The sequence below is a fragment of the Lagopus leucura genome, unplaced genomic scaffold (genome assembly GCF_019238085.1).
Source record: "Lagopus leucura isolate 7727_CA_CO unplaced genomic scaffold, USGS_WTPT01 Super-Scaffold_100021, whole genome shotgun sequence".
In the NCBI taxonomy this organism is placed as follows: Eukaryota; Metazoa; Chordata; class Aves; order Galliformes; family Phasianidae; genus Lagopus; species Lagopus leucura.
The window spans coordinates 7,298,255-7,325,290 of NW_024962274.1; the positions used below are offsets into that span (position 1 = coordinate 7,298,255).

The 27,036-nt window shown below is 41.1% G+C and overlaps 1 protein-coding gene across 5 annotated transcripts in view; it reads left to right on the forward strand.

The window, feature by feature from the left end:
- Nucleotides 1-26,105, forward strand: part of DOCK10 (dedicator of cytokinesis 10) — a 117,483-nt gene extending 91,378 nt beyond the window's left edge. For 2 of the 5 annotated variants that reach the window (XM_042878267.1, XM_042878271.1), the window contains exons 39-56: nucleotides 412-513; nucleotides 3,569-3,693; nucleotides 4,305-4,417; nucleotides 5,123-5,260; nucleotides 6,820-7,002; nucleotides 7,842-7,952; nucleotides 8,488-8,703; nucleotides 9,441-9,498; nucleotides 9,826-9,924; nucleotides 11,311-11,417; nucleotides 11,858-11,980; nucleotides 12,960-13,073; nucleotides 18,396-18,542; nucleotides 18,997-19,207; nucleotides 21,423-21,613; nucleotides 22,314-22,414; nucleotides 22,751-22,889; nucleotides 25,831-26,105. In XM_042878267.1, the coding sequence (XP_042734201.1) occupies nucleotides 412-513; nucleotides 3,569-3,693; nucleotides 4,305-4,417; nucleotides 5,123-5,260; nucleotides 6,820-7,002; nucleotides 7,842-7,952; nucleotides 8,488-8,703; nucleotides 9,441-9,498; nucleotides 9,826-9,924; nucleotides 11,311-11,417; nucleotides 11,858-11,980; nucleotides 12,960-13,073; nucleotides 18,396-18,542; nucleotides 18,997-19,207; nucleotides 21,423-21,613; nucleotides 22,314-22,414; nucleotides 22,751-22,889; nucleotides 25,831-25,950 (2,398 nt within the window). In that variant the 3' untranslated portion in view covers nucleotides 25,951-26,105. Of the gene's footprint in view, nucleotides 1-411; nucleotides 514-3,568; nucleotides 3,694-4,304; nucleotides 4,418-5,122; nucleotides 5,261-6,819; nucleotides 7,003-7,841; nucleotides 7,953-8,487; nucleotides 8,704-9,440; nucleotides 9,499-9,825; nucleotides 9,925-11,310; nucleotides 11,418-11,857; nucleotides 11,981-12,959; nucleotides 13,074-13,767; nucleotides 13,774-18,395; nucleotides 18,543-18,996; nucleotides 19,208-21,422; nucleotides 21,614-22,313; nucleotides 22,415-22,750; nucleotides 22,890-25,830 lie in introns of all 5 variants that reach the window. The other 3 variants (XM_042878266.1, XM_042878268.1, XM_042878270.1) reach the window with 3 other exon arrangements.
- Nucleotides 26,106-27,036: the final 931 nt, after the last annotated feature.

Below are 27,036 nucleotides of genomic sequence, written 5' to 3' on the forward strand. Positions count from 1 at the left end.
CTGAACCATTCTTCAACCTTACTTCAATGTATGTCATACAAAAGAAACCGAATGCTATTTTTCATCTATGTGATGGAACAAATGGCTTTAATGGGCATAGAAAAGTGTTCCACAGCAATCAAAAAAACAAAAAAAATCTTCTGTCTCTACCCACTTTCCTGAAAAAGCATGAGATCTTTTTCCAGCTGCATAATGTGAAACGCACACTTTGTCTTAGTTGCCGTTTCATTTTTAATTTAATGCTACTGCTGTAAACTTATCTATATGTCACACTGTGGAGAAATGAAAGGTCGCCAGATAAACCAGTACATGCTCTGTGGCAGGTTCTGTCAGGCCTTTGTTTATTCTTCAGAGGCATGACAAAATCAGTGTCCCATTCCTGACAGATTAACAGTTATTTTCTTTTAACAGGAAAATTGCTGCTGCTTTTAAATTTGTTCAGGGCACCCAGAATAATGGCACCCTTAAAGGTTCAAACTCCTCTGGCCAGGCGTCAGGTCTGCTCTCACAATGGTAATGACACACCTCATTATTAACCCCTGTAAAAGCACAGCTTTTGTCATCCTGCGGCCATCTTGCTCAACCACAGCATTAATTGTAAAGGAGCCGGCACAACCCGAAGCACATTTCAGAGCCCCCAGAGCTGTAAACTGTGAAAGAATTGAGTCTTCAGCTTCAGCTGGACTTAAAAGCTGCTTAAAACTTTATGTTCAAAAAATTCTTGCTGTCAATATACTGCTAAGTGATGCAGAAAGGGTAGCTGTTGTTTTCTGCTCAGATGCCTATTTGAAAGATACTTCACTGTTCTCCCCAACCTGAATGAATTCAAATGTTTGCATTCTTACTGCTTTATGGGTGAATTTCTTGGATGCATTTATAACAGCAGGAGATTACTTGTCTCTTGATAATCTTGGATTGTGAAATACAGAGTCAAACTTCAAAATAGGTGTGCTTGGTCCCTGTCTTTTTAATTCCACGTGGCTATGTGTAACATAATACTATAGCATTACCTCCATGTTGCCATTCCACAGCCTCTGTCTTTCACTGTCTTTTTTCCTTTCTCTTCCTAGTCTAATGACTGAAAGATTCAGTTGTTCTCATGGGTAGCATAGTAATGAACTGCAAGTGCAGTGCACCTTTAATAATCTTTTTGACCCTTTTATGGAATAGCAGAGCATTTTCATAGTTAATAATGTAAAACTCCAGAGAGAAAGTGAACTTTTGACTCTACCCTTGTGGCTGTATCTAAGGGCATGCTGAGAAAGTTCCTTGTATGTTTGGATCGTTGGCTTTTCTCATTTACGTGTAGCTAGAATTTGCATGCTACTAGAAGCATGTACTTTGGAGTAGAAAAGTTAGCACACAGGAGAGAAGATGGCTTCCCTCCCATGCTTCTTTCTTTGTTCCCATACCATGCAGTTTTCAAGAAATAGCACTGATTTCATTATTCTATCTGGGCCTGGCAAGCAGCCTTTAGGAAACTGCTGTTCTGCTTCACATTCACTGATGAACAAATGTGGTGGGATAGTCACGTAGATATACTGGTATATGTCTGTACATACATATATATATATATATATATATATATATATATATATATATATATGTACATGTATCTATCTATCTATATATATATATACATGTATCTATTACACAGTATCCAGCTGCATGTGCTGTGAAAGAGTCCTTGTGTGTATCTCACAGCTGAACGATGCTCAGGGTGCTGTGAAGCCCTTCAGAGACTTTCATCTTTCTGAATGTAGTTTTCAGGGCCACGTTTTTATTTTTTGCTGAGCGTTCTTCTCCTGACTGAAAACTTCTTTGACTTCGTCACAAACACTGGGGTCTGATTTTGTGGGTCATCTTGTTAATAGTCTTGTATTCTTATGCTAGCAATTTCTTAGGTTGCAAGTGTGATTTATTAGATTTGTGAGGGATCAAACTGCCCCTACATAGGGCACCCACCCTACATTTGTGCTGATTCCGGGGCCTTCACACACTACCCCCTCACAGATTTGTTATCCAAAAGGCTGTTTATGGCCTGATGTAATGCTGAGCATTCTTTGATGATGAGCTGAAAGATGAAGCATTGCTGATCAGTTCTAACTTGCATTGACATTTATGTATTCCAATTTGCTGAATGTCACCGTGGTCATGGAGAATCACCTTCCTACCGAAGGGGGGAAAAAAAAAAAGCCACAAAACACCTCAAGATCAAAATTCCAAATATCCAGTGCACTGGTTTGCCAAAACGTCCACCCAAATCCTTCCACTGTGACCCATCATGGAAAACTGTCATGTTGACTGGCAAATGTCTGGCCGTTAGTTTCATACCTGAGTGTCACGGATTTGACCAGATCAATCTATGTCCGTGACAGGGGCAACAGGCCTCTGCCCTCCCCCCCACCCCAGTCCCACAAAAAATGGGAAGGAAGGAAGGGAGGAAAAGAGCAGCGGCAACAATCTATGGAGGAAAACTTATTTTACTATAATACCGGAATACAAGATAACAGAATATAATACAATTTAATTGAAATTGAGATTAATAAATCAGACAAGATGAGAGAGAGAGTTCCCGGGACCGATTCAAACCTGAAAAGCTTGGAGCGGCTAGGAAAGCACCTCCAGCACCCACTGCCAGGCAGCAAGAGAGCGCCCCCCCCACCCGGAAGGGCCAGATCCTGTGACTGCTGTAATGTACAGGGATAGGTAGCTGGGATTGGGCAGTGACACTTCAATGCCCCGTACACTACATGATGTTTTGATGTGGAATACTGAAACCCAGAAACAAAAAAACATAGGACCATGACACTGAGTTGGAAACTTCCTTGTTAAATGTAGAATCTGGTTTTTTTTTTTTTGGTTGGTTGGTTGTTTTTTTAATAAACAACTAATGAAAGAGGATTTAGCGAGGTGCAGGAAGCAATTTTCTCCAAGAACATCTATAAATTACACCATTTTATGAAGCTACATTTAAAAATAATATTTGAATAAGTAACCTGAGCTTTGATTGATATTAAATCTTACTGGATTCTGTAGTGGTCACAAATTCAAAATTCTTTCACCAATTATGATAAACTTTTCATGATAATGAAATACTTTAGACTGTTTGACAGCATAAAAAGATTGAAAGAACAGGCATACAAACACACGTAGTTTCACTGTCACTGTCATTCTCATTCTTTTCCCCCTTGTAGAAGCTACTTAGCTGTATTTGTTCTTTCATGAGTGTGGTCTGTTTCTCCTGTGTTCTTTTTGTGACAGGACTAACTTTAATTTTTCTTCATCTAATGTCAGTGTTCTAAACACCAGCCAGCTATTTAAGCTGGTGCTTTTTGGAAAATACACAATGAGTTTCATCTCCTGTGGTCTCTAGAACATCTGTTCATCTGTTTTGTTTCGTTCACCTCTCTAATGTTCTCTTTGTTTCTTTGAAAAATTTCACATTGCTTGGTTTCACTTTAGCATTTGAGAAGTACCTCAGAAAATTCTGATGTGGAAAAGTTTTGTATAGGCATGATCAGTTTTTTCCTTATTTCTATTTTTAAATGATACCTTTGGATTTCAGGATGCATTCTACTTCTAGTCACGATGGCCACAAACATCACAGATCTCAGACGTTACCAATAATTCGTGGCAAAAATGCGCTTTCTAACCCCAAACTCTTGCAGATGATAGACAGCAGTACTGCATGTAAGTACCAAAAAAAATTGTATTTACTTCCCTCTAGACTTCTATGGGATTTGGATCAAGCTCTAGACAATTAAATCTGTTTTCATGCTTGTCTGTGAGAGAGCCTGAAGGGAATCGGAGCTACTGAGTTTACACTTGTTTTTTCAGATGCTAAGAAATCTAAGATTTGAAAGTTCATTTTAAAAAAATAAAAAATAAAAAATAAAAAAAAATCAAAGTAACCTGACATATTATAGTAGCCTTACTGATAAGTAATCCTCCCTACACCCAGCATCCCTTCCATCTGTGGTTATGTGGTTGCTCTGCAATCAGACGCATGCTGACTGAAGCATTACTTTTATTAAACTAAGCAATGAGAGTGACCTTTTCAGGACAGAAGGTTCTTTTCCCTTTGGACTGTCTCAGAATTTGGTAGTTTTTAGTCACCTTCAATAATGACAGCATATATTATGAAAAAATACACGGTCCCTTCCATCTTCCAGGAACATTTTTCTTTAAAATACCCTTTAATTTAAATGTGCAGTTAGGACACCATCTCTACTGCACAGGGATGCAAAATTTCGTTATCTTTAAGGATGCTCAGAAAATTGTCATTGCTTCATATGTTCTAGGCAGCTCGAACGAAACAGATATTATACAATACGTGGACACAGAGGCAAACATTGCTACAGAAGTTTCCCTCACAATTCTTGACCTGTTGTGTCTTTACACTCTGAACCACCAGGTATGTTTTGCTGTTTTGTTTTCTGCTTGAAGTGGTGCTGTGTGAGTTCTGCAGTGGGGGAAGGACCTTGGGGTCAGGGACACAGAAGACTCAAAATGCCTGAGACAGCAAGATCAGGAAATAAGATAACAGTCCTCAGTGAGGGTATTTCATGAACTTTCATGGTTTGACTCACAGTATGCAAATTGAATAGAAAGATGGGATGCAGAGCATCCTGCATATCCAAGGCTATATACAGCTGTGCTCTGCATGAAAGGTTTGCTCATCTACTGTCACCTCATCTTACGTATGTTCATCTGTATCTGCACAAGTTGGCAGGTGAATCCTCTGCACTTCAAGATCTATTTTGAGTTTTTAAGTTCACTTTTTAGTTCTATTAATGTCAGCACAGGTGACTTCTTGAAGATCTCATAGCTACAAAAAGAGCAAGCAGCTGTTTCAGATTTAGCGTGTCATTTCAGCACCCTTAAATCTGGTATATGTCAGCCAAAAGTAGGAGTACAGGGCAAGTGTTACCTTCAGAAAGCTGCAAGCAAAGCATGTCTGCAGCAAGCTGGTCTGCCTCATCCGCTGACACTTCAGGGCAGACACTGATAAAAAAAAAAAGCACCTCACTAGGAGCTATCAGTGCAAAGTCCAGCAGGTCATCACCTGTTCATTCCTTTAAATAACCAGCATGTTCTGTCTTCTGTGTGTGCTTTTCAGAGGCAGCTCCAGCAATCTGATTGCCAGAATGCACTGATGAAGAAGGTCTTTGACACACACATGCTCTTTTTGCAAATCAACCAGTCAGCAGCAGCTCTCAAGCATGTCTTTGCTGCCCTCCGGCTGTTTGTAGGCAAGGTAACCATGGTTTTCTTCTGTTAATTTGAACTATTAATGTTACAGCAAGTGCAGCTTGAGGATAGTAGAGTACTTCGACAGAATTTTCACTTGCACTGTATTGAATGCGCATTCCTGAAGATTTTCTGATTTATTGATGAAAAGCAGGAAACTCACAACTTCTGAAAAACTACATGTGTTGGAAAATGAAAATATTGAAATTCTTATGAAAGAAAAGTAAAATGTATAATTAAAATTCGTCTGGTGTCTGTCTATGTCACAGCCCTCTTGGCTTTCCTGTTTTTGCTGTTTGTGGAAGAAAGCATGAAATCCTAGAGGCCTGCAGTCCTTATGGCAGATGAGTTGCAGAATCCAGCTGTCCCCAGAGGAGCTAGCAGGAGATTATTTCGTAGGCTTTCCCAGCAGGTCACCTGAAGTATTACATTTTTACAAACGTCATTTTCAACATAGAATAAATTTTGGACAAAAACGTGCTCATCAAACTCTCTTTATGTGCATGCATTGCACATGTATTAGTAACCGTGAGCAATTAGACGTTTTGTACCAACTGCAAAGGCTGTTCAATTTCCAAGTCATAGCCTTAGATAAGAGAGATCCTTTTAAAAATCACTGAAATGTACTGCGCAGATAAAAAATTGGTATGGGGAAGTGAGAATAAGCAATGGTAGCCTGGTCTCCCAGATGTTTCTGCAAAGCAGCACAGTGTAGATAAGTTTAAACCACATGGCCTCCTTCTCTGATGGTGGTTGTGTCAGGGAAGGAAACCATGCTTCTCCCAGTAACGTGCCTCGGGGATGGGCAAAATGTAATGTAGATCAGCCACAGACAGCTTTCAATTACATACCAGACAGTCAGGAACGGAGGGAGTATATGCAGTGGGGAAGATGGATAAATATCCAGGATTGGCCTTTTCATTCATTCCGTAGCTCTCAGGATTAATTTCTTCCTTTGTAGTTCAGTGGGAGCAGGGATCAGTTTTGGTTCCTGCAGCAAAATGTTCTGGGCAGAACTTGAGATCTGTGCCCAGAATGTACCACTTCCAGCTTTCATTGCTCTGTGTTCTGTTGTATTCACCCTGTATATAAATACTATGTATCACTTACAGAGCTGTCCTTCACCCTATTGTTCCAGCACTTGACTGCTGGAAGTTCAGTGACTGCAGCTCAGAGCATTTTCTTTCCCCTGAGCAGCTTTTATAGTAGAGCAGACCACCACCCCCCTCTTTTCCTGTTTAGCTGTTCTGCATTCTTTGCAGATAGGCTGCTCTGCATTTATGCTTGCTGTGTACCAGCTGCTGTCTGGACTTCTCAGAGGTCAGCCTGATTGATGCATTGCATATGGTGTTTGCATGAAAACCTGTGTGCTGTTTTTACTTGAACTTGATTTGCACATGGGATTATGTTTAGCCAATGGCTAATTTCTTCACTAAACCCTGGTGTCAGTGAGTATGTGAAAGACGGTTGTTTTTACTGGAAGCATGACAGGCAAACACTCTTGATTCAGAATAATTGTAACAAGGCCTGAGAGCTTATATCCACACTTTTTTTTTTCCCCGATAGTTCCCATCAGCATTCTTCCAAGGACAAGCAGATCTCTGTGGCTCACTTTGCTATGAAATCCTGAAGTGCTGTAACCACAGGTCACGTTCAACTCAGACGGAGGCGTCTGCTCTACTTTATTTTTTCATGAGGAAGAACTTTGAATTTAATAAGCAGAAATCAATAGTCAGATCCCATCTTCAGGTGAGTCAAGTGTAAGATCATGAGTATTTACTTGATGTGCATTGTTCTGTCGTTATTGCTATTATTATTATGCATTGCAGCACAGCAGTTCATTTGAATTCCCCAGACAGTTCTCTGTGGCAGTTTGATTTTTCTGCCAAGTTTGAAGACATTGGGATGAATTCTCTGTTCTTGGCCTATTCGGCTCCATTCCAAAGAGAGACAGCTGTGAACCCAGCCACATGGCCGAATAAATCAGATATAAGGGTGTTCTTGAATTGTGTGCATTGCTTACAGCACTGAGAGTATAGCTGATGAAGTAGCTAAACAGAATCCAATAATATATTAACAGAAACGTATTGCCCAGTAACAATGCACTTATATTGCAAAAATGAAAAGCTTGCTTACAATCCCTGCATTCAGAGAATGTAATGATAGGGCAAGGCATAGTGGCTTTAAATTAAGAGGGTGAATTTCCATCAGAAATTCTTTGCTCTGAGGGTGGCTATGCACCGGAAAGGTTACTCACAGAAGTTGTAGATGTGCCATCCCTGGAAGTGTTCCAGGGCAGGGTGACTGGGGCCCTGGGCAGCCTGATTCAGTGGGAGGTGTCCCAGCCCATAGCAGGGGGTTGGAACTAGATGATCTTCTAGGTCCCTTAAACACAAACAGTTCTATGATCTTCTTAAAATAGGTCTAAAAGAGCATTTCTGCTTGACTAGAACATTAAGTTGCATTAAAGCAGGCATTAAAAAAAGTTTAGAATCCTTGATTTTCATTGCTAATTGCACCCTATTCTTTTTTCTTTTTTTTTTTTTTTCCCATTTGTTGGACTTTGTTGCTACTCTCTACTTGTACAGCTCATCAAAGCAGTGAGCCAGCTGATAGCAGATGCAGGGATTGGTGGATCCCGGTTTCAACATTCACTTGCAATTATAAATAATTTTGCTAATGGAGACAAGCAAATGAAAGTAAGAAACTTTTTATTTTATCAATCACTACCTCTTTCAAAATATCAACAACTTCAGAGGAGCAAGTGTTTCTGTGAATAAAATTGCTGACTTGGGTTACACAGTGACTTGTGCATACGTAGTATGCTTTCTGGGGCAACCAGACATCGATGAATTCACGAATCACGAAATTAATAATTTAGATCAAGAGATTTCAGATTGAAATGTATTTGCTACTTGCTGCTTAATTTGTTCTCAGAAGACATTTTGGCTACCTGATATCAGAGAAGATGCTGTGCATTGTGACTGATGAAGCGCTACCACAATTAGCGGTCTTTAAGTCTACAAACTGTCCCTAATCTGTTCGGTAGATGTGCACCAAAAACAAGCGTAACAGTGTAAATTGTGTGTATACTGCTGAAGTGTAAATCTGTTTTCAACCAAATGAACTACGGGGATAGGGTGTTGTTCCACAAGCAGAATGGGAGCTCAATCAGGGGTGCTGCATGTGGTTCTTTGGATGGTTACAGTGATGTATCACTTATCTTTCCCAAAGAACGTTAATTTCCCAGCAGAGGTGAAGGATCTGACCAAACGCATCAGAACAGTTTTGATGGCCACAGCTCAGATGAAGGAACATGAGAAAGACCCTGAGATGCTTGTGGACCTGCAGTACAGCCTAGCAAATTCCTATGCCAGCACACCTGAATTACGCAGGACCTGGCTTGAAAGCATGGCCAAGATTCACGCAAGAAATGGAGATTTATCAGAGGTAATTTATAAACAGATGAGTAGGAAATGCATTTGTCATTAGGCTGAGATGAAAAGGGCCATGAAAACAGATAACAGCAGTGATTTAAGAGATGTATACGATCTCTGGAAGACAGGTTTGAGCAATGCCTAGAGATGTGATGTGCTTATTTCATCAGTTTGCTTAAGCGTGACAGTGCCTGACGTGTGCTTGAGCAAGACTTAAAAGCTTCTGATGGGGAAGATGTATCCAGCATCATATTAGCATCTCACCGGCTTCACTCTTAACAGGCATGTTAGTGTAAGTGAGGTTTTAAACAGCGCTTTGTTTACATGCAGGTTTTTATGTAATTCTTTTTTTTCCCCACCTTAAACAGTGTAGGAGAGAAGTCGCATATTTATAACATAACCTTTTCAACAAAAACTGAATGACTGATGTGAACCTCTAGTACTTAGCCCAGCATTATTGTGTTTATTAACTGATCTTATGTTGTTCTGTTGAGCAAATTTCCTGGTGTCCTCATTTACTGCTTAGTCTGTGCTTTTATCTGATGCATTTTGTGAAATGCAGAGAGGTTTCATCATTTAATCCTTTAGGTTTCATCGTTCAGTCTTTTATTTGCTCAAAATGTTACATGAATTTTGTTTTCCCTCTTCTGCGGTGTGACTTGTCAGTAATGAAAGTACATGCCCATTCCTTTTCACACACATGCTAAGTCAGCGTGCTTCATATACACGAATCTTGGTCTCTCATTGCAGGCTGCTATGTGCTACATTCACATCGCTGCTCTCATTGCGGAGTACCTAAAAAGAAAGGGTAAGACCAATATGTTCAAAATCAACCCTATGTATTTATAAATCATATCGTTGAAAATAATTTTTGATTGTTCTACTTTCCTTACCTTTAAATAAAGTATTCTTAAAACTGCTCAACTTCTACTAAATACTTCATTTTCAATACATTGTAAGTACTAGTCTCAGCACTAGGACAGTGACAGTATGTGTTTTGTGTGGAGGGTTAATTAAATGTTTAGTAGAGTAGCGCTAAAAGAGAATGCTTCACTTGTTAATGTGCTGTTATTAAATATGCATGTATTAACACATACCAGTAGCAGTGTACTAATACCATCTTACGCTATCATAGGTTACTGGAAAATGGAAAAGATTTGTACCTCACGTATGCTCCTGGAGGATGGTCAAGGCTCTGATAGTAATGTGTTACTAACAACTCACACTGGAGGAAGTGAGTGCTCTAACCGTGCCTGTTCATGGGTCAGATAACGTGGCTAGAGAATGAATGTTCTTCAACTGATCTGGAAAAATATCTACCAAACTGAAAATATTTATAGTGCATGTTGATGGCTGTAACAGCAAGCAAGTAATGTCAGAAGCATTGTGTTACTTTCCTGATGCTCTTTGACTGGTTTGATGAAATGCACAGAACAGCTCTGGCTAAGGGTTCTTCTGGGGACAGAGCAGTCTGCTCTTCATTAGCAATCTTCTCAGGTCAATTGGTGTTTAGCACACAAATCCATATTCAGTTTCCTCGACTATCCAAAGCTGGGGGACAAGGGCAGAATTAATATCAGATTATCCATATGTAACTTTGTATAGATAAAGATTTTTTTAATCTGTAATGCTAATTAGAGAAATAAAGTGCAGGCTTATGTCTTTGAAATGCTTCCACGCGTTATTTAGTTCATGAAATGTGTGTTTTGAAGGAATTTTCAGCTTGAGATATTTTAGTAGCATTCATAAAAAGCAATTTCCAGGGACAAAAGCTGGGAAAAGAAAACTTAGTTTTGGAAAGACCATGGTTCTCTGATATCTTGCAAGTGTCTGTGGATGAGATGAAAGGGGCTTTTGTACACAGCAGTATTTCAGGGATATCTCACTTTTATACTTTGTATAAATAACAGATCACAGTAAACAAAGTGAAGAACTTTTGGGTAATTTTAAACCTATGCATCAGTAAAAAGATAAGTTGCTCAAAACTCTTCCGAAACTTGGCAGAAGGAGGGCTTCCCTCAGCAACCACTCTGAGCTGTCTACAAGAGCTCCTCGAGCAGCACGGTGGTCACGCTGCTTTCCCAGGGCAGGATAAGGAGCACAGCTGTCGGGACATCCTTGAGCCCAGCAGAGGCACAGCTTATTCTGGAGTGGCCACCTCTGCATTAGCTGATATGAGCCTGTGGCAACTGTGCCTCTCTGTTAGGAGGTGGGATGGGTGGAATGACTGCAAGTCCCAGCATTTAGTGTTGTGCCTTTATTGGTTTCATTAGTATAAATTGTCACCCCTCTACCTGCAATGGTAATTGCTTTGTAAAGGAGTGTGGCATGCATAGCACTGCACAGCTAAGGAACTGAAATGCCAAAGGGAAATAAGATTGCATCAGAAAAATGTTGCAGTTACCCTTTGCCTGAGCAAATTGATTTACTTCATAGAGGAATTGTATGATAGTCTCATAAACTCAGTCAGTTCCATTTGTATTTCTCATCACTTGAGCTGTGGGAAAGAAAAAGTAACAAATCTCATCAACAAAATCAGCTTTGTTTTAATAGCATCAACTAACTTTAAGGGTGTGGTGATTCGGTTATTAATTGATGTTGTTTTGACTTGCACTTCAAGGCTTATTTTCCATGGGATGGCCTGCTTTTCTGAGCATCACCCCCAACATTAAAGAAGAAGGTGCTATGAAGGAAGACTCTGGGATGCAAGATACTCCCTATAATGAGGTCAGTGGCATTAACTTTTATAGACTTGTTTTATACTTACAGTCAGCAGTATTTCTAACGGATGCCTATGCAACAAATTACAGTGAGAGTGCACTTCACCCAACTTTAAAAGGCACGCTGCTTTTGAGTGAAATACCGTAGCTGTTTTGCTAAATATCTGGGATAAGCATTCAGCTGAGCAGAACATTAAGTATCAGGGTTGGAGCCCACAGTGCCATCCTGTTCTACTGAATGAGCAGTCAAGTATTACCACAACTTCCAGTTCGTTGTCTAAAGAAGTGCTAGGTCACCAATAGCTGACTAAACATTGTGTGATTGGACTAAACTTTAGTACAGAAGATGCAGAATAAAAATAAAACAGTGGGTAGGTACTTCTCCTATGCACTTAATAACGAAGTGCTGTCAGCTCTTGACTGATACGATTCTTTGTGGAATTGCAGAACATCCTGGTGGAGCAGCTGGAGTTGTGTGTTGAGTACTTGTGGAAGTCTGAGAGATATGAACTTATTGCTGAGGTTAACAAGCCCATCATTGCTGTTTTTGAGAAGCAGAGGGACTTCAAAGTAAGTTCTTTTTTATTATGGAAATCAGTGTAAGCCAACAGTAAAGATCAATATTTTTAAACTAATGTGCCTTCTTTACAGGGAATATTTTGTTCTTCCTGTCTGTAATTTTTCCCTTTAGTGCTTCATGCTATGAGTAAATAAAAAAAAAAAAAACCTTGGTTTCTTTTCAGCATCAGTGCAACCATAAACAAACAAAAGCTTTTCAAACAAATCAACCTGTAGAGGTTATCAAAACCACAGCAACATCCTGCTAGCCATACTTCATTGAGATTCTTTTTGTTATGTCCCTCGTTACATGTCCCCATGGAGAAATCTATCTCAGTTAATCAATGTATGTTTTACGTATGTTTTTAAACCAAGATCACAAGTTCAGAAATAACTGATAAAGTGTGTGATGGCTTCGTGACACCAGGGTTTCTTCATTTCTTGTTTACTAGTGAAATTCAAAGCATAACGGATAACCTGATGATGATCATATACAGATTTTCTGGTTTAAAATTAGTAAAAAGGAAAAGGAGCAGGTATAAGCTGTATATTGAAGAAGGAAGTCCTCAGATTTAGACTCACTTGAACTCTTGGCTCTGTACACAAGACTGTCATTTGTGTTGGGAGCTGAGGGCAACATACCATGTGTGGAAGCTGACTGGGGTTGGTGGCACGTTGCCCTTCCCTGCACTGAGGACACTTGCTTCCTCTGACCACTTTGATAGTTCCTATCACTGCTTTTTCATGAGATGAAGTGTGACCCTGCACATGTGGACACTCTCTGCTATAAAACTGCATGCTTGGAAGACATCAAAAGCCTTGAAATAATTCTTTAATGTCAAGGTTTAACTACTCCCTTGACAAATGTAGCTATCTTTGCAAAGGTTTGGGTATCTAGTTAAGGCAAGCCATGCTTGTGCAGAGCTTCTCTGTCATTTCCTGGAGGACTTGCTCCTCCTCACCTTCCCTTTTGCTCTGTCTCTCCATGCAGAGGCTGTCTGATCTGTACTATGACATCCACCGCTCATACCTGAAGGTTGCAGAGGTGGTGAACTCTGAGAAGCGTCTGTTTGGGCGATACTACCGTGTTGCATTTTATGGGCAGGTAAGCTGACTCGTGTTCTTTTGTCTTCATGGATTCTTGGATTTCAGCCAGTACTTTCTAATCTGCTGTATTTCAGGGAAGCTAAAACAGGGAAACAGTCAGCAGGGAATCATGGAGTAAAAAGTGCATCATGGGTCAAACTCTCAGGAGGCCTTTACTCAGAGGGGAGATCACTCAGTTGCATCTGTGCAAACTCTACATTGGATTTAGAGGTGCAGTGGAGAACAAACATTTACATCAGATTTAGTTCTTGTTTTTTGTCAAGCAAAACTGAGACTGAGGCAGAGCAGATTTTTCTGAATAAAACTGAACTGAAACTGAATAAAACATCTTTCTTTTATATGGCCTTTTCTTCTCACAGTGCTTAAAGCAGAGTGGTATGCAGTAGGTTTATGTTCTATTTCTCCCTGGCTGACTTCTGCTTTCAGGCCACCTCTGATTCTGTGCAATATACTATAGAGTAGTTTTATTCCCTTTGTTGTGCTTCAGCATCCTCAAAGCATTATTTTGTGCCTTCTTCCACTACAAACCAGTGTAGAAATTCAGCATGCTTTTTTAAGACCTATTTTTGACAAGCATACAAGCAATACTTTAAAATAAGGTGTGTAAACAACAGATTGATGTGAATCATTCTGTTTGCTAATTAGATTTTAATACAGAAATTTGCTCTTTTCTCCTTTTGATCTTATTCAAGGCTGTGGTAAGTCTAGTTCTTTTGCATGTTTTGTTTAATTCTCCTCACACATCTTCCATCCTTCGCCATACTTAACATTAACTTTCCTGCACTCTCAATTCTTTGGTTTGTGGCAGAAAAAATAACGTTCCATTCGTTGTTGCATCCTGCAAACTAATTTTTGTTTGTTCAGTTACCCAAACTACAAAGCTGTATCTGTCACCATGTTGTATGTGCACTGTGGAGTTCAATGCTGTCACCTCATCTCAGTGACAGTTTCCCTCTCAGCTTCACTGGGTGCAGGATTGAACCCCTTCCTTCTGTGCTGAAAAACTCAGTGTCACACTAATGCTGTTTGAATGCAAGACTGCTTTCCTGGCCTGTGCAGCAGCTCCAGAGTGGAAGGCTGTTGTTCATCTGTGTTTGGTGGCAGGAGTAACTGAGCACCCTGGGCAAGGGGCAGCCACAAAGCCCCATGATCTCTTCTTAGGAGCATGCAAATTTGGGATTCAGAGGGCAGTGATGAGTTCTGGCTCTCCCTACAGATCAGCAAAGCTTAACTTGCCAAATGCAAGAGAGCAAACTGCTGTACCTGAGGAAGAGTAGAGTTTTAACTTATGCCCTTCCTCAAAATGGGGACAGTGAAGGGGAAAATAAGACTCTCTGCTTGCAACTTCTTGCTGGGGCTGCCCATGTGCTGTCCCCCCACCAAACAGCCAAGCTCATGGAGTAAAGCTACATCTAAGTGGGTAATTTAGCTGCAGCAGTTCTGCTCAACTGGGTTAAAATGTTTGTTACAGGGCGGTGGCTTTCAGCTGCTGGTGCCACGAGGGCAACTTCATTTAAACAACTTTAGTGCTTGAAAGCATATGACTTTTTCATAGCTGTGTGTTGCTCGGTTTATTCCCTGGTGCACATGGATACTGAGCTCTAAATGCAAACAAGCACAGCTTCTTTATTTCCTTTTGCAGATGAGATTTTATGTGGCAGAAATTGGAACTGCTCTGTACTGCTCCTTGCAGAGACATAGTGACTAAAGCGTATGGCACAGTGCAAATAATTGAAGGTAGATTATTCCCATCAACATTACTGGTGCCTCAATTACCAAGGATAATAGCACTCAGTGTTGCAAAACTGATTAAGGAAGGCATACCAACACACCAAGCACCACATGAGATGTAGGAATTACAGATAGGGATTGACCACATGAAGAATGGAGAGAGAACTGTGCGCGCCCACATCCTGCACATTTCTCCCCTGCAGAAGGTTTCTTGTCTGCGTTTCTATCAGCTCCTTTGTCCCTTGTGCCGTTTGCTTCCATGTTGGCTGTACAGGTGGAAAGGTGTGGAGCCTTTTGTTTCTTCTATTGTCAGAAATGCTTGCAGGCCTCTGTGCCTGTTATATCTTTACCGGAGAGTTTTATTCACCAGTTCAGAGAGCCAGATCTCAGGGCAGCTGCTGTTTTAGGCTGCAAATTCTGTTAAGGCCTTTGGTGACAGCATCTCATTGCACCACCAAGTGGCCACACTAGCAATGGGCCAGGGTTTATGATTTTATTCACAGTTGAATGTTTTGAGAGGTCAGGATCTTTATATATACATGAGAGCTGCTGGTTATGTTGAATAGCTCAAAACTTGTGCTTTTATAAGCAAAAACCATCCAAGACATGGTTCAGTGCAGTGAGCTAAGAGTAAAGTTGAGGTTTTGTTCTCCCATCTGTTCAATCAGCTCTGGTAGTTATTTGGAGGGCAGACTTTCTTAGCATAAGATATCTGCAGGTTTATGTCTGAAGATGACAGAATGATCTTTTCCACATTTGCTAGTAAAACAGCTGTAATAGCTTCTTATTGAGTTGTGCACAAGCCCACTTAGTACAGGAAGTGATGTTGGCACTGCACACTCGATACAGGCAGAGAAGATTCCTCTAAATAACAAATCTCAGCCTTTGCTGGCTATGGAAATGCTGTTCCATGCAAGAACATCTGAGTGAGTGCTAGGTTGTCTCTGGTGCTAAGGAAATGAGTTGTTGGGGTGCTTTCCTCTCTCTTTGCAGTGGGGATGTGCTTGCTGTAGTAAGGGATTGGAGCATTGGCCCACTTTAGCCCACATAAGCAGCAATCTCATTTCCCACCAGCATGCACTTGGCCTGTGCAAAGATCATCTTTAAAGCATAAGGCCTCATCTCATTCTGCCTGCTGTGGGAGCAGGGTGTGCTTTACCACCCAAGGGCAGGGAGGAAATGCACTGTGAGCTTTAAGGGCTGCACCTGTGGATATGCAAGGAGTAAAAAGGGCCCTTTCAGCACTCTCACACCAACATCTGGGGTCACAGCCCCACTCACAGCGTGGCAGAGTGCAGAGGAAGTCCATCACCATAGAGTGGTTCTCTCTTCACTTAGATTCAGCTGCTCCGTGTTAGTAATTTTCAGGTGTAAAGCTACACTGTTCTCGAAGGGCAAAAACAGTCAGCATGCAAATAGTCTGGGAATATGCTTTGATAGTGTGACCCTGGCTGCTTAACATTTTAGAATCCTTAAATTGGAGGATATTTGGCTCCTAAAAAATATTTAATCTCGCTTTCAATAGTCTTAGGCAGACATATAGCATATGGCAGACACGATTATTTATAGCTCACAATTAACTTCTGTCCACTGAAATACTGCAGGGAATTTGTTCATAAATGCTATCTCCCGCGTTAGAGAGGAGACAGAATTTGTTAGCTGTGTCTTTTATTTTAGAAGGGTTTGTGTTGCTTTTCACTGTTAATCTCAGGTTTTTTCCTGAGCAACACCGTTAGCAGAGGTAGCATCCTAGCAAGCCATGCAGCAGATTTGGTCCTTGCATATGAATGCTGTCCTGCAGCATGCAAACATATCCAGAACCAGCGTCTAAGATAAGAGGATAAGCGATGTTCTAGGTTGCTATGTGATTAATTTGGAAAAGGGCCTTTTTTTGTCTTAGTTTTGGTATTTGCTTTGTTGTTTGTTAAAAGCATTGAACAGTGACAGACAGCGGATGTTTTCTGACAGAAACAATCCTAGCAGCGTGATTGAGTACGGTTCTGTGAAACTAATGAGGCTTTCAGCTGTTTCCACATAAAGTGGTATTTCTGCAGTGGAAACAAGATCAGAAACCAGGCTGTGATCCTGCACATCCTTTCTCAGTGGCATCAATAGAAAGTGACAGCTCAGTAAATGTTAATAGGGTGCCAGCTTTTTGGGCTCTAGATTTGGTCTCTAATTACCTATGTAGCTCTTCCCAATGCCTGCAGTGATTAATTGATTAATATTGTTAAAAATGGCACAGTGTTAGAAGGTCATGGTGAGGCTAATTAAGATACTATCAGACAAGCTGCTGGTGCTATTAGTCATTTGTTTTAGTAATGCCCACAGTACTCTTGGCACTTGTCAGATGCGAACAGGTGTTTTCTTGTCCCTTGTCCTGACTGGAGGAGAAGCCACAGATATTTGTTAATCTCTGCTAAAACAAAGCTCAGAATTAACAGCTGATTTATCACAAGACTGTATGTTTTTGTAAAATTTGCCTGGTCTATTATTTTAGTGACCAAAGTTTGGAATATGCTTCAGCATGAAAGGGCTCAGGTGTTGTTTGTTTGTTTGTTTTATTGTTTTGTTTTTTTACATGAGTGCCTGCCACAGATTTTGGAGATTTCTCCTGACTTTGTTCAGTTGTGCTACTCTGTTTTTCAACAGATTGCAATTTGCCAGGGCATGTTGTAGAATTACCTGCCCAAGCTACATCATGTTTAGTTTAAAGGGCCTTGGGCCTGGCATTGATAATGCTGTCTTTCTTATAGTTATCCCTGCAGCTTCAGATATTTTCCACTGGGTCACTTTGCCTTGCAGTGAAAGGGGTACAGCTGCAGCATTTAACACTGCCAAATTTCATCAGCAGCATATGAAATGTTAGAGGGAAGGCTGGTGCTGCTCAGGGTGCTGGGATGAATCCAGTTGTTGAAGGGTCGGCTGCTGCTTTCTGCTCAGCTGGGATTGCTGCTCTCCACTGTTTGATATACATGCTCATAGAAGCTGTGTCTCACCTGTAGTGATGCAGTGCCACATTAATTTTCTGAGGCCAGTGATGCTTCTGAAGATGCCCCCAGAGTTACTCTTCAGCTGCCCTGGGCAGACAGGTCTGTTCACTGGGGCTCCCTGTGCCACAGCCTTGCCCATCGCTGCAGTGTTGGGGGCTGTGCCACATCCTAGCCAGGCTGTGCACCTAGCAGGCAGCTGCAGTACTTGTGGTCTAATACTGTACTGTTTCACAAGCGAGTAATTTAACCTATTACAAATGAAACCTTGTTAAAACTCCAAGTTTTATTTCCTTAGACTTTTTTCTTTTTACATACACACATCAGAATTCTAGAGAAGATGCTGTCACTGTTGAAACAACTAGATCTCTTATGGGAAAAAGTGTATGAGTTATTTACTGGGTAAGTTAGGAGACACCAAGCCAGTGTAAAAGCAGACATGAGGCAGTGTCTGTGAGGATGGAGGGTGTCAATCCTTTACTTAGGTGCTGAAAATGGCATATTGGAAGCACTGGTGGGTATACAGACATATCCTGGGTGCCTCCATTAGGCTTTGCCTTGCCCAGTGTGTTCACTGTATCCTATTTCTTTCCAACCAGGGTTTTTTTGAAGAAGAGGAAGGGAAAGAGTATATCTATAAGGAGCCCAAACTAACTGGCTTGTCTGAGATCTCTCAGAGGCTGCTGAAACTGTACGCAGACAAGTTTGGAATAGATAACGTGAAGATCATCCAGGATTCCAACAAGGTATGAAAGACAGGATTCCTGTACAAGAAAGAAAAGCGACTTCATGTTTTGTGAACAGTTTTTTGAACAGATGTGAACCGAGTGTAACCCAGTTTTGTAACCAAAGAAGCACCTAGCCTCATAGTATGGCAAGTGTGTATGGAAATGCCAGTGCTAGAGCAGTGTTTCACTGCTAGTGGGAAGAGAGCGTATGCCAGCATGTGCATGTGGACAGCATGTGAATGTTTCCTGTAAAGGAGAAGCAGCTCTCATTCACTTCTGGATTATCTTTGATCAAAAATCCCACTGTTTTTATGTGGGTGTCTAGTTAAAAATGTTTGTATTAATTTATGGTCTGAATACAACATTTGGAAGCCTCATTTTTGTTGATACTACCATGGTAGATAAAAGAAATAAATGCCTTGACGGTCTGTCACACTTAACAAAATGTTGTTTGTTTGCCACTGTTACACAGGTGAACCCCAAAGACCTGGATCCAAAGTATGCCTATATTCAGGTCACATATGTCACGCCTTTCTTTGAGGAGAAGGAAGCAGAAGATCGAAAGACTGACTTTGAAATGCATCACAACGTCAACCGGTTTGTGTTTGAAACACCTTTCACGCTCTCAGGAAAGAAGCACGGCGGTGTGGAAGAGCAGTGCAAGAGGCGCACCATCCTGACCAGTACGTCTGCTTGCCCCGCCAGCCTGCCTTGGGCAGCTAAGGCTCACAGTGCATTCGTGTGCCAGCCTTTCTGCAGATTGTAGGCACAGCACTTTATGTAAAGTGATAACTTCTCTCTTCCACGTGCCTATTTGCAAAGTATGTTTGTTTGTAGAATCCTGCTGACCCTCTTAGGTGAAGTTGTTTTCATTTGTGAAGTTGTCAGCTTTTTTTCCTTTATCTTTCCTTGTCAGCATCTTATAATGATGGGGTCTGGGAGGGGTTCTGCTGAAGGCAGCTTAGCACTCAGCTAACACACAGAAGTGTTCTTTTAATAATAAACAGAAGAAATTAAAAGCAAGGTAGGGTGCTTGTTCTGCTGTGAAGAGTAAGTCTTGGATAAGAACTTTTGTCCGCATGGAAGTAAGACACATTACATAGTATTTTTAATGTGAGAGGCAAGCTTTCACATTGGTGGTTACAATCACTGTTTTAAGGCAGGAATGTAGGGAGAACTGCGTGTCTATTCTTACTGAGTCATGTTAAACAGAAGACATTCAGTTCTTTATCGTGACTGAAATCTCTGTGAAACTACTACTGAAACCTGACCTGTCTGAATTTTGGCTGGGAGCATGAGGAGCTGCCTGAGATAGAAGCATTGCCCTCCTGAGCAACAGTAGGCAGGGAGGATGATGTTCACAGCAAAGGCTTCTCAGTGACAAAAATCCTGTTCTCCACCAACTTCAGCGTGTGTGCTTCCCCAAAGGGCAAAGTGAAGAAAGGTGCTTTCAATGTAGGCGTAGTCACCTCAATGTTTTGTTCTGGCAAGTCAGAAAAGAGGTATCTGTGTCTGGGGGCATCTTGTTACATGACACAGCTCTGTTTATGAGAAGAAGAAAGGAAGAACTGCTTGTGTGTGGTTTTTTGAAGTGCCTCAGCAGCACTTGGGAGTTTTGAGATCTGTACTGAAGCAGGCAGCTTCTCTGACTTGAAAGTGCAGCCATTGTGGTACATCTGGCAAAAACAGAGAAAGCTGTTGGTCCAGCAGAATAATTTCCTTTGGCTGTTACATGACACCATCAGCTGCCAGCAGTCTCAGCCTGGCTCCATCTTCAGCATCAGGGGGGAATTTGATGACCTCTCCCCTGCTTTCCCTCTGGCAACTGCCTCACCTTGGCACTCTTCTGTGAAGGAAACACTGTTTTCCTTTGGATCAAGTCAAATAGTTTTGCTTCCTTCCTATGCTAACGGAAGTGCTTTTATTTTGAGAAGAAAACAAAGCTTATTAGGACAGCTGGAGGACTAATGGCAGTTGTTTGTGCTCAGGCAAAGTTGCTGGATGGCTGCTTGGCATCCCTGCTCCAGAGTCCTGCCCTTGTATTGCACAGAGCATGAGGGTGGTCTGGCTGCAGCCTGGCTCTCTACCATGCCTGGTTGTTACTTGACCTTCCAGCTCTGCCAGTCCTTGGTTTCCTGCTGTCCAAGGAGTGACAGCCACCCTCTTATATGGAGCTCATTTAGCTCTGAGCTGCCTGGCACCATATGCTTGTTGGAGGAGGGCCTATTTGGTGTCTGCGAGGTCTTACAAAGTGTGTAGGGGATAATCAGGAGAAGGTTAAACAGCTCAGATCAGACAGTACCCCATGCTGTATCATTGCCAGGTTTCTTGAGATCCATGAAAATGGCTGTACTGGAAATAAGAGGCTTTACCAATTAATGATTCCCCTACCAGCTCCCATAGTAATTATTAGGTTGAATACTAAAACTGACTTCTTACTTTTTTTAAGCATGGCACTTTGATAATGATTCATCTATTAGCATGTAATAATCAATTCAGCTAAGCTAGAAGCTCCTGCCTCTGACGTGAAACTTGTTCAGTGGGATATTTGAGGTGTTTGAAGTTCATTACAGGTTTATCATTTGGTGCTTTAATTCAGAAGAAGGAATTAATACATTCTGAAGTCTGAGTGGTGAGAGTTTTCTGCCACGTGCATCTGGCAGAGCTCAGTAGCAAACGGTAGTGAATTCAAAAGGAAATGTTTTTCCAGTACCAGATCTGTCAAAAATTCAGTTTAGAACTGCTGAATTCTATTGCTTACTTAGTGATTAAAACTCTACTTGTGTAGACAGTGTCAAAGTTAATACGGTCTAAACCTTCAACTGACTTGTTTTGCTTTCTTAAATACTGTCTTGTTGCTAGCCAAGCCTCTCTAATGTATTTCTTGCATTTGAGCAGCCAGCCACTTGTTTCCATATGTGAAGAAGCGTATTCAAGTCATAAGCCAAACCAGCACAGAGCTGAACCCCATTGAAGTAGCCATTGATGAGATGTCCAAAAAGGTCTCGGAGCTCAATCAGCTTTGCACAATGGAAGAAGTGGACATGATCCGACTGCAGCTTAAACTTCAAGGAAGCGTCAGTGTCAAGGTAATGAAAATTAGACACACTGTTTTTGTTTTTCTTGGCTGTTGTGTTTTGGTTTGGGTTTTTTTCCCCTGTTCACCTGAATTTTTATTCTGGTTTTCATCCTTCTGGACATGTTTTGTCTGTTTTGTACTTCTGGTCGTATCTTGTTTTCCAGTGCAGTTGGAGCCTGCTCAAAAAACATATGGCAGTAGAAAGCTTTCCATTGATGTTGATGAGTGTTGGATTTATGTGCAAACATAACTAATTCTGTCAAATCTTCTCTAAATAAATGTTGAGACCTTTCTAGCAAGACCATCATGTATCCCTTGAGAATAGAGCTTGTCACACAGCCAAATATGCAAATACTTTAAAGTGAGGGTTTTTCAGGATTAATTTTTTCATTTTATTAGAACAGTTGATACTGGTGATACATGCATGCATTTTTGGTGTCCTAGTTGAAATTCTCTTCAAATGCACAGCTTTCTAGGTGGTTAACAAGCTAAGTTCCTCCAAAGGCCAGCAGAGATCTGCAGTTAGTGTGGGGCTGACTTAGCTCCTTTTTACTCAGTCAAACTCTTCAGATTTCATCCAAGTGGCAAGAGGAGTGATTCTGATATTCTGCACCAGCTTGGTTGCTCGAGGCCAATTCCCTTTGAGGCACAAGAAAAATGGACAGTAATCTACTTGTTTTATGCACCTAAGCTGTATATTTCTCCCCCAGGTAAATGCTGGACCAATGGCCTATGCTCGGGCTTTTCTGGAAGAAACAAATGCAAAGAGATATCCTGATAATCAAGTTAAGCTTCTGAAGGAAATCTTCAGGTAAACATTAAGCTTAGGTTTGCTATCTTCTAATATGAGGAGTGACATGACATGGAGTTATTCTGAATTGAAGCACGCTGGTTTACATCTGCATTTGCTGTATCCTACAAGTCATTCTCAGGAGAACATTTACTGAAGCTTCAACCTATCCCAGTAGGTTAGGGGCAGCCAGTCTTCTTAATTTGAGGATGATTTCTGAAATTAATTTCTAGCAAGTTATAATGTGCAAGGAGAGGAAGAGGTACAGTAGTGATATACGTATATGTGTGTGTGTATTTATTTATTTTCATTACTGCAATATTTGTATGGTTGTTCTATGTGGTTTTGTGTTTGTAGGCAATTTGCAGAAGCATGCGGGCATGCTCTTGATGTCAACGAACGCCTTATTAAGGAGGACCAATTTGAATATCAGGGAGAAATGAAGTCTCACTATAGAGATATGCTCAGCGAGCTCTCTGCAGTTATGAATGAGCAGGTTAGTTTGTCTGCTTTAACGATGTTCGAGGCCAAAGGAAAGCAGTTCATTGTTTCTTCTAGTGACAAACGAAGTTGTAAAGCAGAAATCTAGAAGTAAGATTGGGTAGTGCAGCATTCATTGAGAAAACATAGTTCCACTCTTTTTTTCTTCACTTCAGCTATATTACATACAGTGAACTTGCTTGCCTGACAGAGATTTGTCTTCTGCTCGTCTTGTTGGATATTGAAAACTTGAATGTTAATGGGACTGTAGACTGAGGTCCAAAGGCATGGAAAGAATCTCATTTAAACTACTGTTCTATGCCAGCCAACTTTGTCCTAAATATCTCCTGTGACATTTAATTAAAACAGTAAATTGCATTTAAGACCTAACTTACAACTGGAGAAGATATTTCAATAGTTTATGTTTGTGTTCGGCTTTCAGAGTAAGAGTGATTTTTTATTTATTTATTTTTTAAAGTATAATGTCAAAAAACTCCATTTTAGCTACTATCAACTTTAGGATTAGTATTCCTGGTTGCATTATATGCTGTGCCATAATACTGAACTGAAATTCACACTATGCTGTATCTATGCAGATACTTATTGCTTTATGTTTTAATGTAAATAATAATTAAGCTATTCTGCACACTACTTGCAAATTAAAGCATGCTTAATTGTACCTCTGTATGGTTGTGGGTAGGCCACCTTATGCTGTGCCCGAGAAGCATTTATTCTTTCCCAGCTGCTCTGTATGCCCAGTTGCCCGTAGTACAGATAGGTGCTACTTGTGTGCAGTTACTTTATTTCACCATTGGAATCAATGATGGCATCTCAATGATGGTGCCTGATTCCACCCCACTAGACCATGCCATGTTCTTCGTCTTCACATGTGAGGAGAATAATGATTTACAAGATTTTTTTGGCCCATTGCTGTTTTTACTGAGAAATGAAGCTGGCTTTTCCCAAAGTATAAACCTGCAAAACTGCTTTGAGGGCTTGGTGCATGCCAGAGGTCAGGCTCAGTGGTTGCTGTTGTGTGAGTTGTGCTCCCTTCCCAGTTAGATGCGTAGGGATTTGTGAACCTCGTGCATTTCAGTAACTTCATCCCAAATAATATTTATCACTGTTCTACTGAAGCTGTCTTTGGTTGCTCATTGCTCTCTGGTGGAAGTTACTTTGGCTGCTTAACGTTCAGAGATGGTACCGTACCATATGCCTTGTGTTCCCCACAAAAATGGAAGATGGTCAACTTAAATTAGTCATGAGCAGCCCATGAGTTTCAACATGCATAAAATATTCAGTGAACTCTATTAAATATTCACAGCTGTTTTTATTATCTGCATCAGCGTGCTTGGAGTTTTCCTCATGCAAGAGAAGAGGCAAAATAAAGCAGAATGCCCTGTACGTAATTGTGCTAATGTGTAACACTGAGTTGATCCAACAGAAGACAAAATCGACTTTTGCTTAAAAAAGCTTTAACCAAAATCAGCAGACTTTGAAAGTCTGTTCAGAAGCTAGTCTCCCACTTAATAACTGTGGGCACTTAGAAGTTTTCTGTGCAGTGTGGCTTTTTGGAAGCAATCCATTCCTCTGTGAGGAATGCACAAACCCCTGCTCCTGAGCAGAGCATTGCCTCCAGCAAATCACCTACTGTAAACTGTAGCCAAAATATTTATTTTGCAGTTGGAATGCTTAAGTCTGTATTATAACTGTGCTCTTTACGAAGACAGTAAGCGTTGTCATCTTTCTCATTGTCATGATCTAGAGAGTTTTTTGCTTGCTCACCCACTGATAGTGGCTCTTTCATCACCATATGTTTTTCTCTTTTTTGTTTTGTTTTGTTGTTCTTTTCTGACAGCTCTGTCATGGTCCTTGCTTATACAGCTTCTCTTCTTCCCTGTCTAACATTTCCCTCAATACTATAGCCAAAAGTGGTATGTTCGTTTTTCTTACATCTTTTTTTCTTTTAATGTCATGTACTCTCTCACTTGATGGTTTTTGTATGTGCTGTGTTCATTTAGTTTCAAGCCTAATGATTCCCTTAGGCTCAGGGAGGTGTTATTTTTTTCAAAGAAAAAACAAAAAGCTGCTGTGGTGTATTATTCCTGACATGTGTTGAGACACGTGTTGTTAGGATCCTAGCCGTAAACTTGGGTTGGTCAGTGAAGCAGCTCAGCAGGATCCTCCTGAGGCCAAGAAATGTGCTTGCCTGAGCAATAAATGTGGCATGGCTAAGCTGTGCTGTGACCAGCTGCCCAGGGTGTCTGAGGGTTGATGGCACCAAGAGGTTTCTTTGCCACCACTGATGGCTGCTTGGCCAAGGGAACGTGTATATTGAAACAGGGAAAATAGCTATGGCTAAGTAGAGCATTTTTAGGGAACAAAAAGAAGTCTTCTTTGCTAAAAGCTGCAGCTAAGGCAAGGTGGAGCAAGATTTGGCCACTGTTCTTCCCTGGGCATGCGGCTCAGCTCTTTCTCACCCCAGGATGTTGGCTCCAGGGCTGCTGTTGGACGTAGTCTTGCAGTTGATGTGTGTGAGAAGGTCTGGGGGGATCCTGCATGCCTTGAGTGACTGCGTGGGCCGAGCTGGGAGCAGTCCATACCATGCTGAGGAGATGCTAGTGAAGGTGTTTGCTGGTTCTGTAAGATGTTGTGACTAGGCTGGGATTGCGTGAGAGCTGCTAGAGAAACTTTGGTCAGGGAGCCCCATGAAGCACTGCTGGCAGAAGCCTGTGACTTGCACCCCAGGCCCATGTATCCCCCAGCTCAGGGGACCCGCTTGTTCTTACTGCAGCCTCTGGTCACTTCTGGCTCCTCAGCAGGGATCCTTTCTCTCCACCAGATTGTTGTTTAATGACCTAAAAACGAGAAATGACTGCTTAGATAATAAGTACTACAAAAACCAAGATATCCAGATCTCTCTCACCATTTTTTCTTCTTTTCTCTTTAATGACAAGATTGCATACAAGGAGGATTCAGCAAAACAGCAAGGAATGGAGCGCACGTATTCACGAATCATCAATAGAGCCAGCTCGTCTGCGCCAGCAGCAGCCACCCCATCCAACCCTGATGCTTGATGGAGGCATGAGTGGGGGAACATGCAGCCGTGGAAGGACTGGGATGATGACGTTTTGTTTTCGTTTCCTATTAGATTAATAGTACTGAAAAATAATTTGGTCACGGACAATGCCAGGAAAAAAAAAAAAAGACACATGTTATGATTTTAATTTATTGGAAGTTTTCACAGTGATGTTTTTTAAAAAACTGCAAGCTTGATTTTTTTTTTTTGCCTGCCCCAATATTTGCACATTCCCTGTCTTTTTTTTTTGTTGCTGTCAGTTTTTGGTTTTGAGCAGTCTTTATTAAGTCTTTATTAAGGCTGATCATACAATTTCCATTGAACAGGTAGCTACACAGCAAACCCTAAGTTTGCTATAAATGATAATATATCTAATACTAAGTCCTAGTATACATATATTTTAAAGGTCAGAGTGGATGTTTTATAACATTTAAGTATATTGCAATTGTAAATAGAAGATGTGTAAAATATGTCATTTTTACAAAATTTAAAAAATATGTTTTTAGTTAATTATGGCCGTACTAAGAATATGGATAACATTTCAGTTACTATTATATTAAAATATTTGTGTATGTGTTTAAAGCGTCCATAAAACTTCCTCTTTAAGGACCTGTGCATCGGTTCATTCCCGTATCGTTACATTGCAGAGCAGCAGAGATCAGGATGCCTCTTGCTTATGGCCTCTGTTATGGCCTCTGAGGAGGGAAGTTTATGACCATCTGCAGAATATGGCTTCAGATTGTAGGAATGGTCTTAAATTGAGGTCACCTTAAGAAATAAGGGTCACGTAGTCCTGCTTGAGGGCAAGGAAATCTCTGCTCTTCTTCCCTTGAAGTTTTCATTCCTAAGTTTTGCCCACAGCCTGTTGGGGAAACTACGTGCCTCAAGTGAGATGGTTCTGCATCACGCTGGGATGAAGTAGACCTACTCTGTCAGCTCTTCTGAGTTCCTTTCAACCTGTTCCCCCACAGTCCTTCTTGTTTATTCCTCTGCCAGGGCCCTGTGCTATCTGTGGTACATAGAGAATCCACTCCACTGTGACTGGTGTGTCACCAGCTCTGCATTCCCACGAACAATCCCAGGT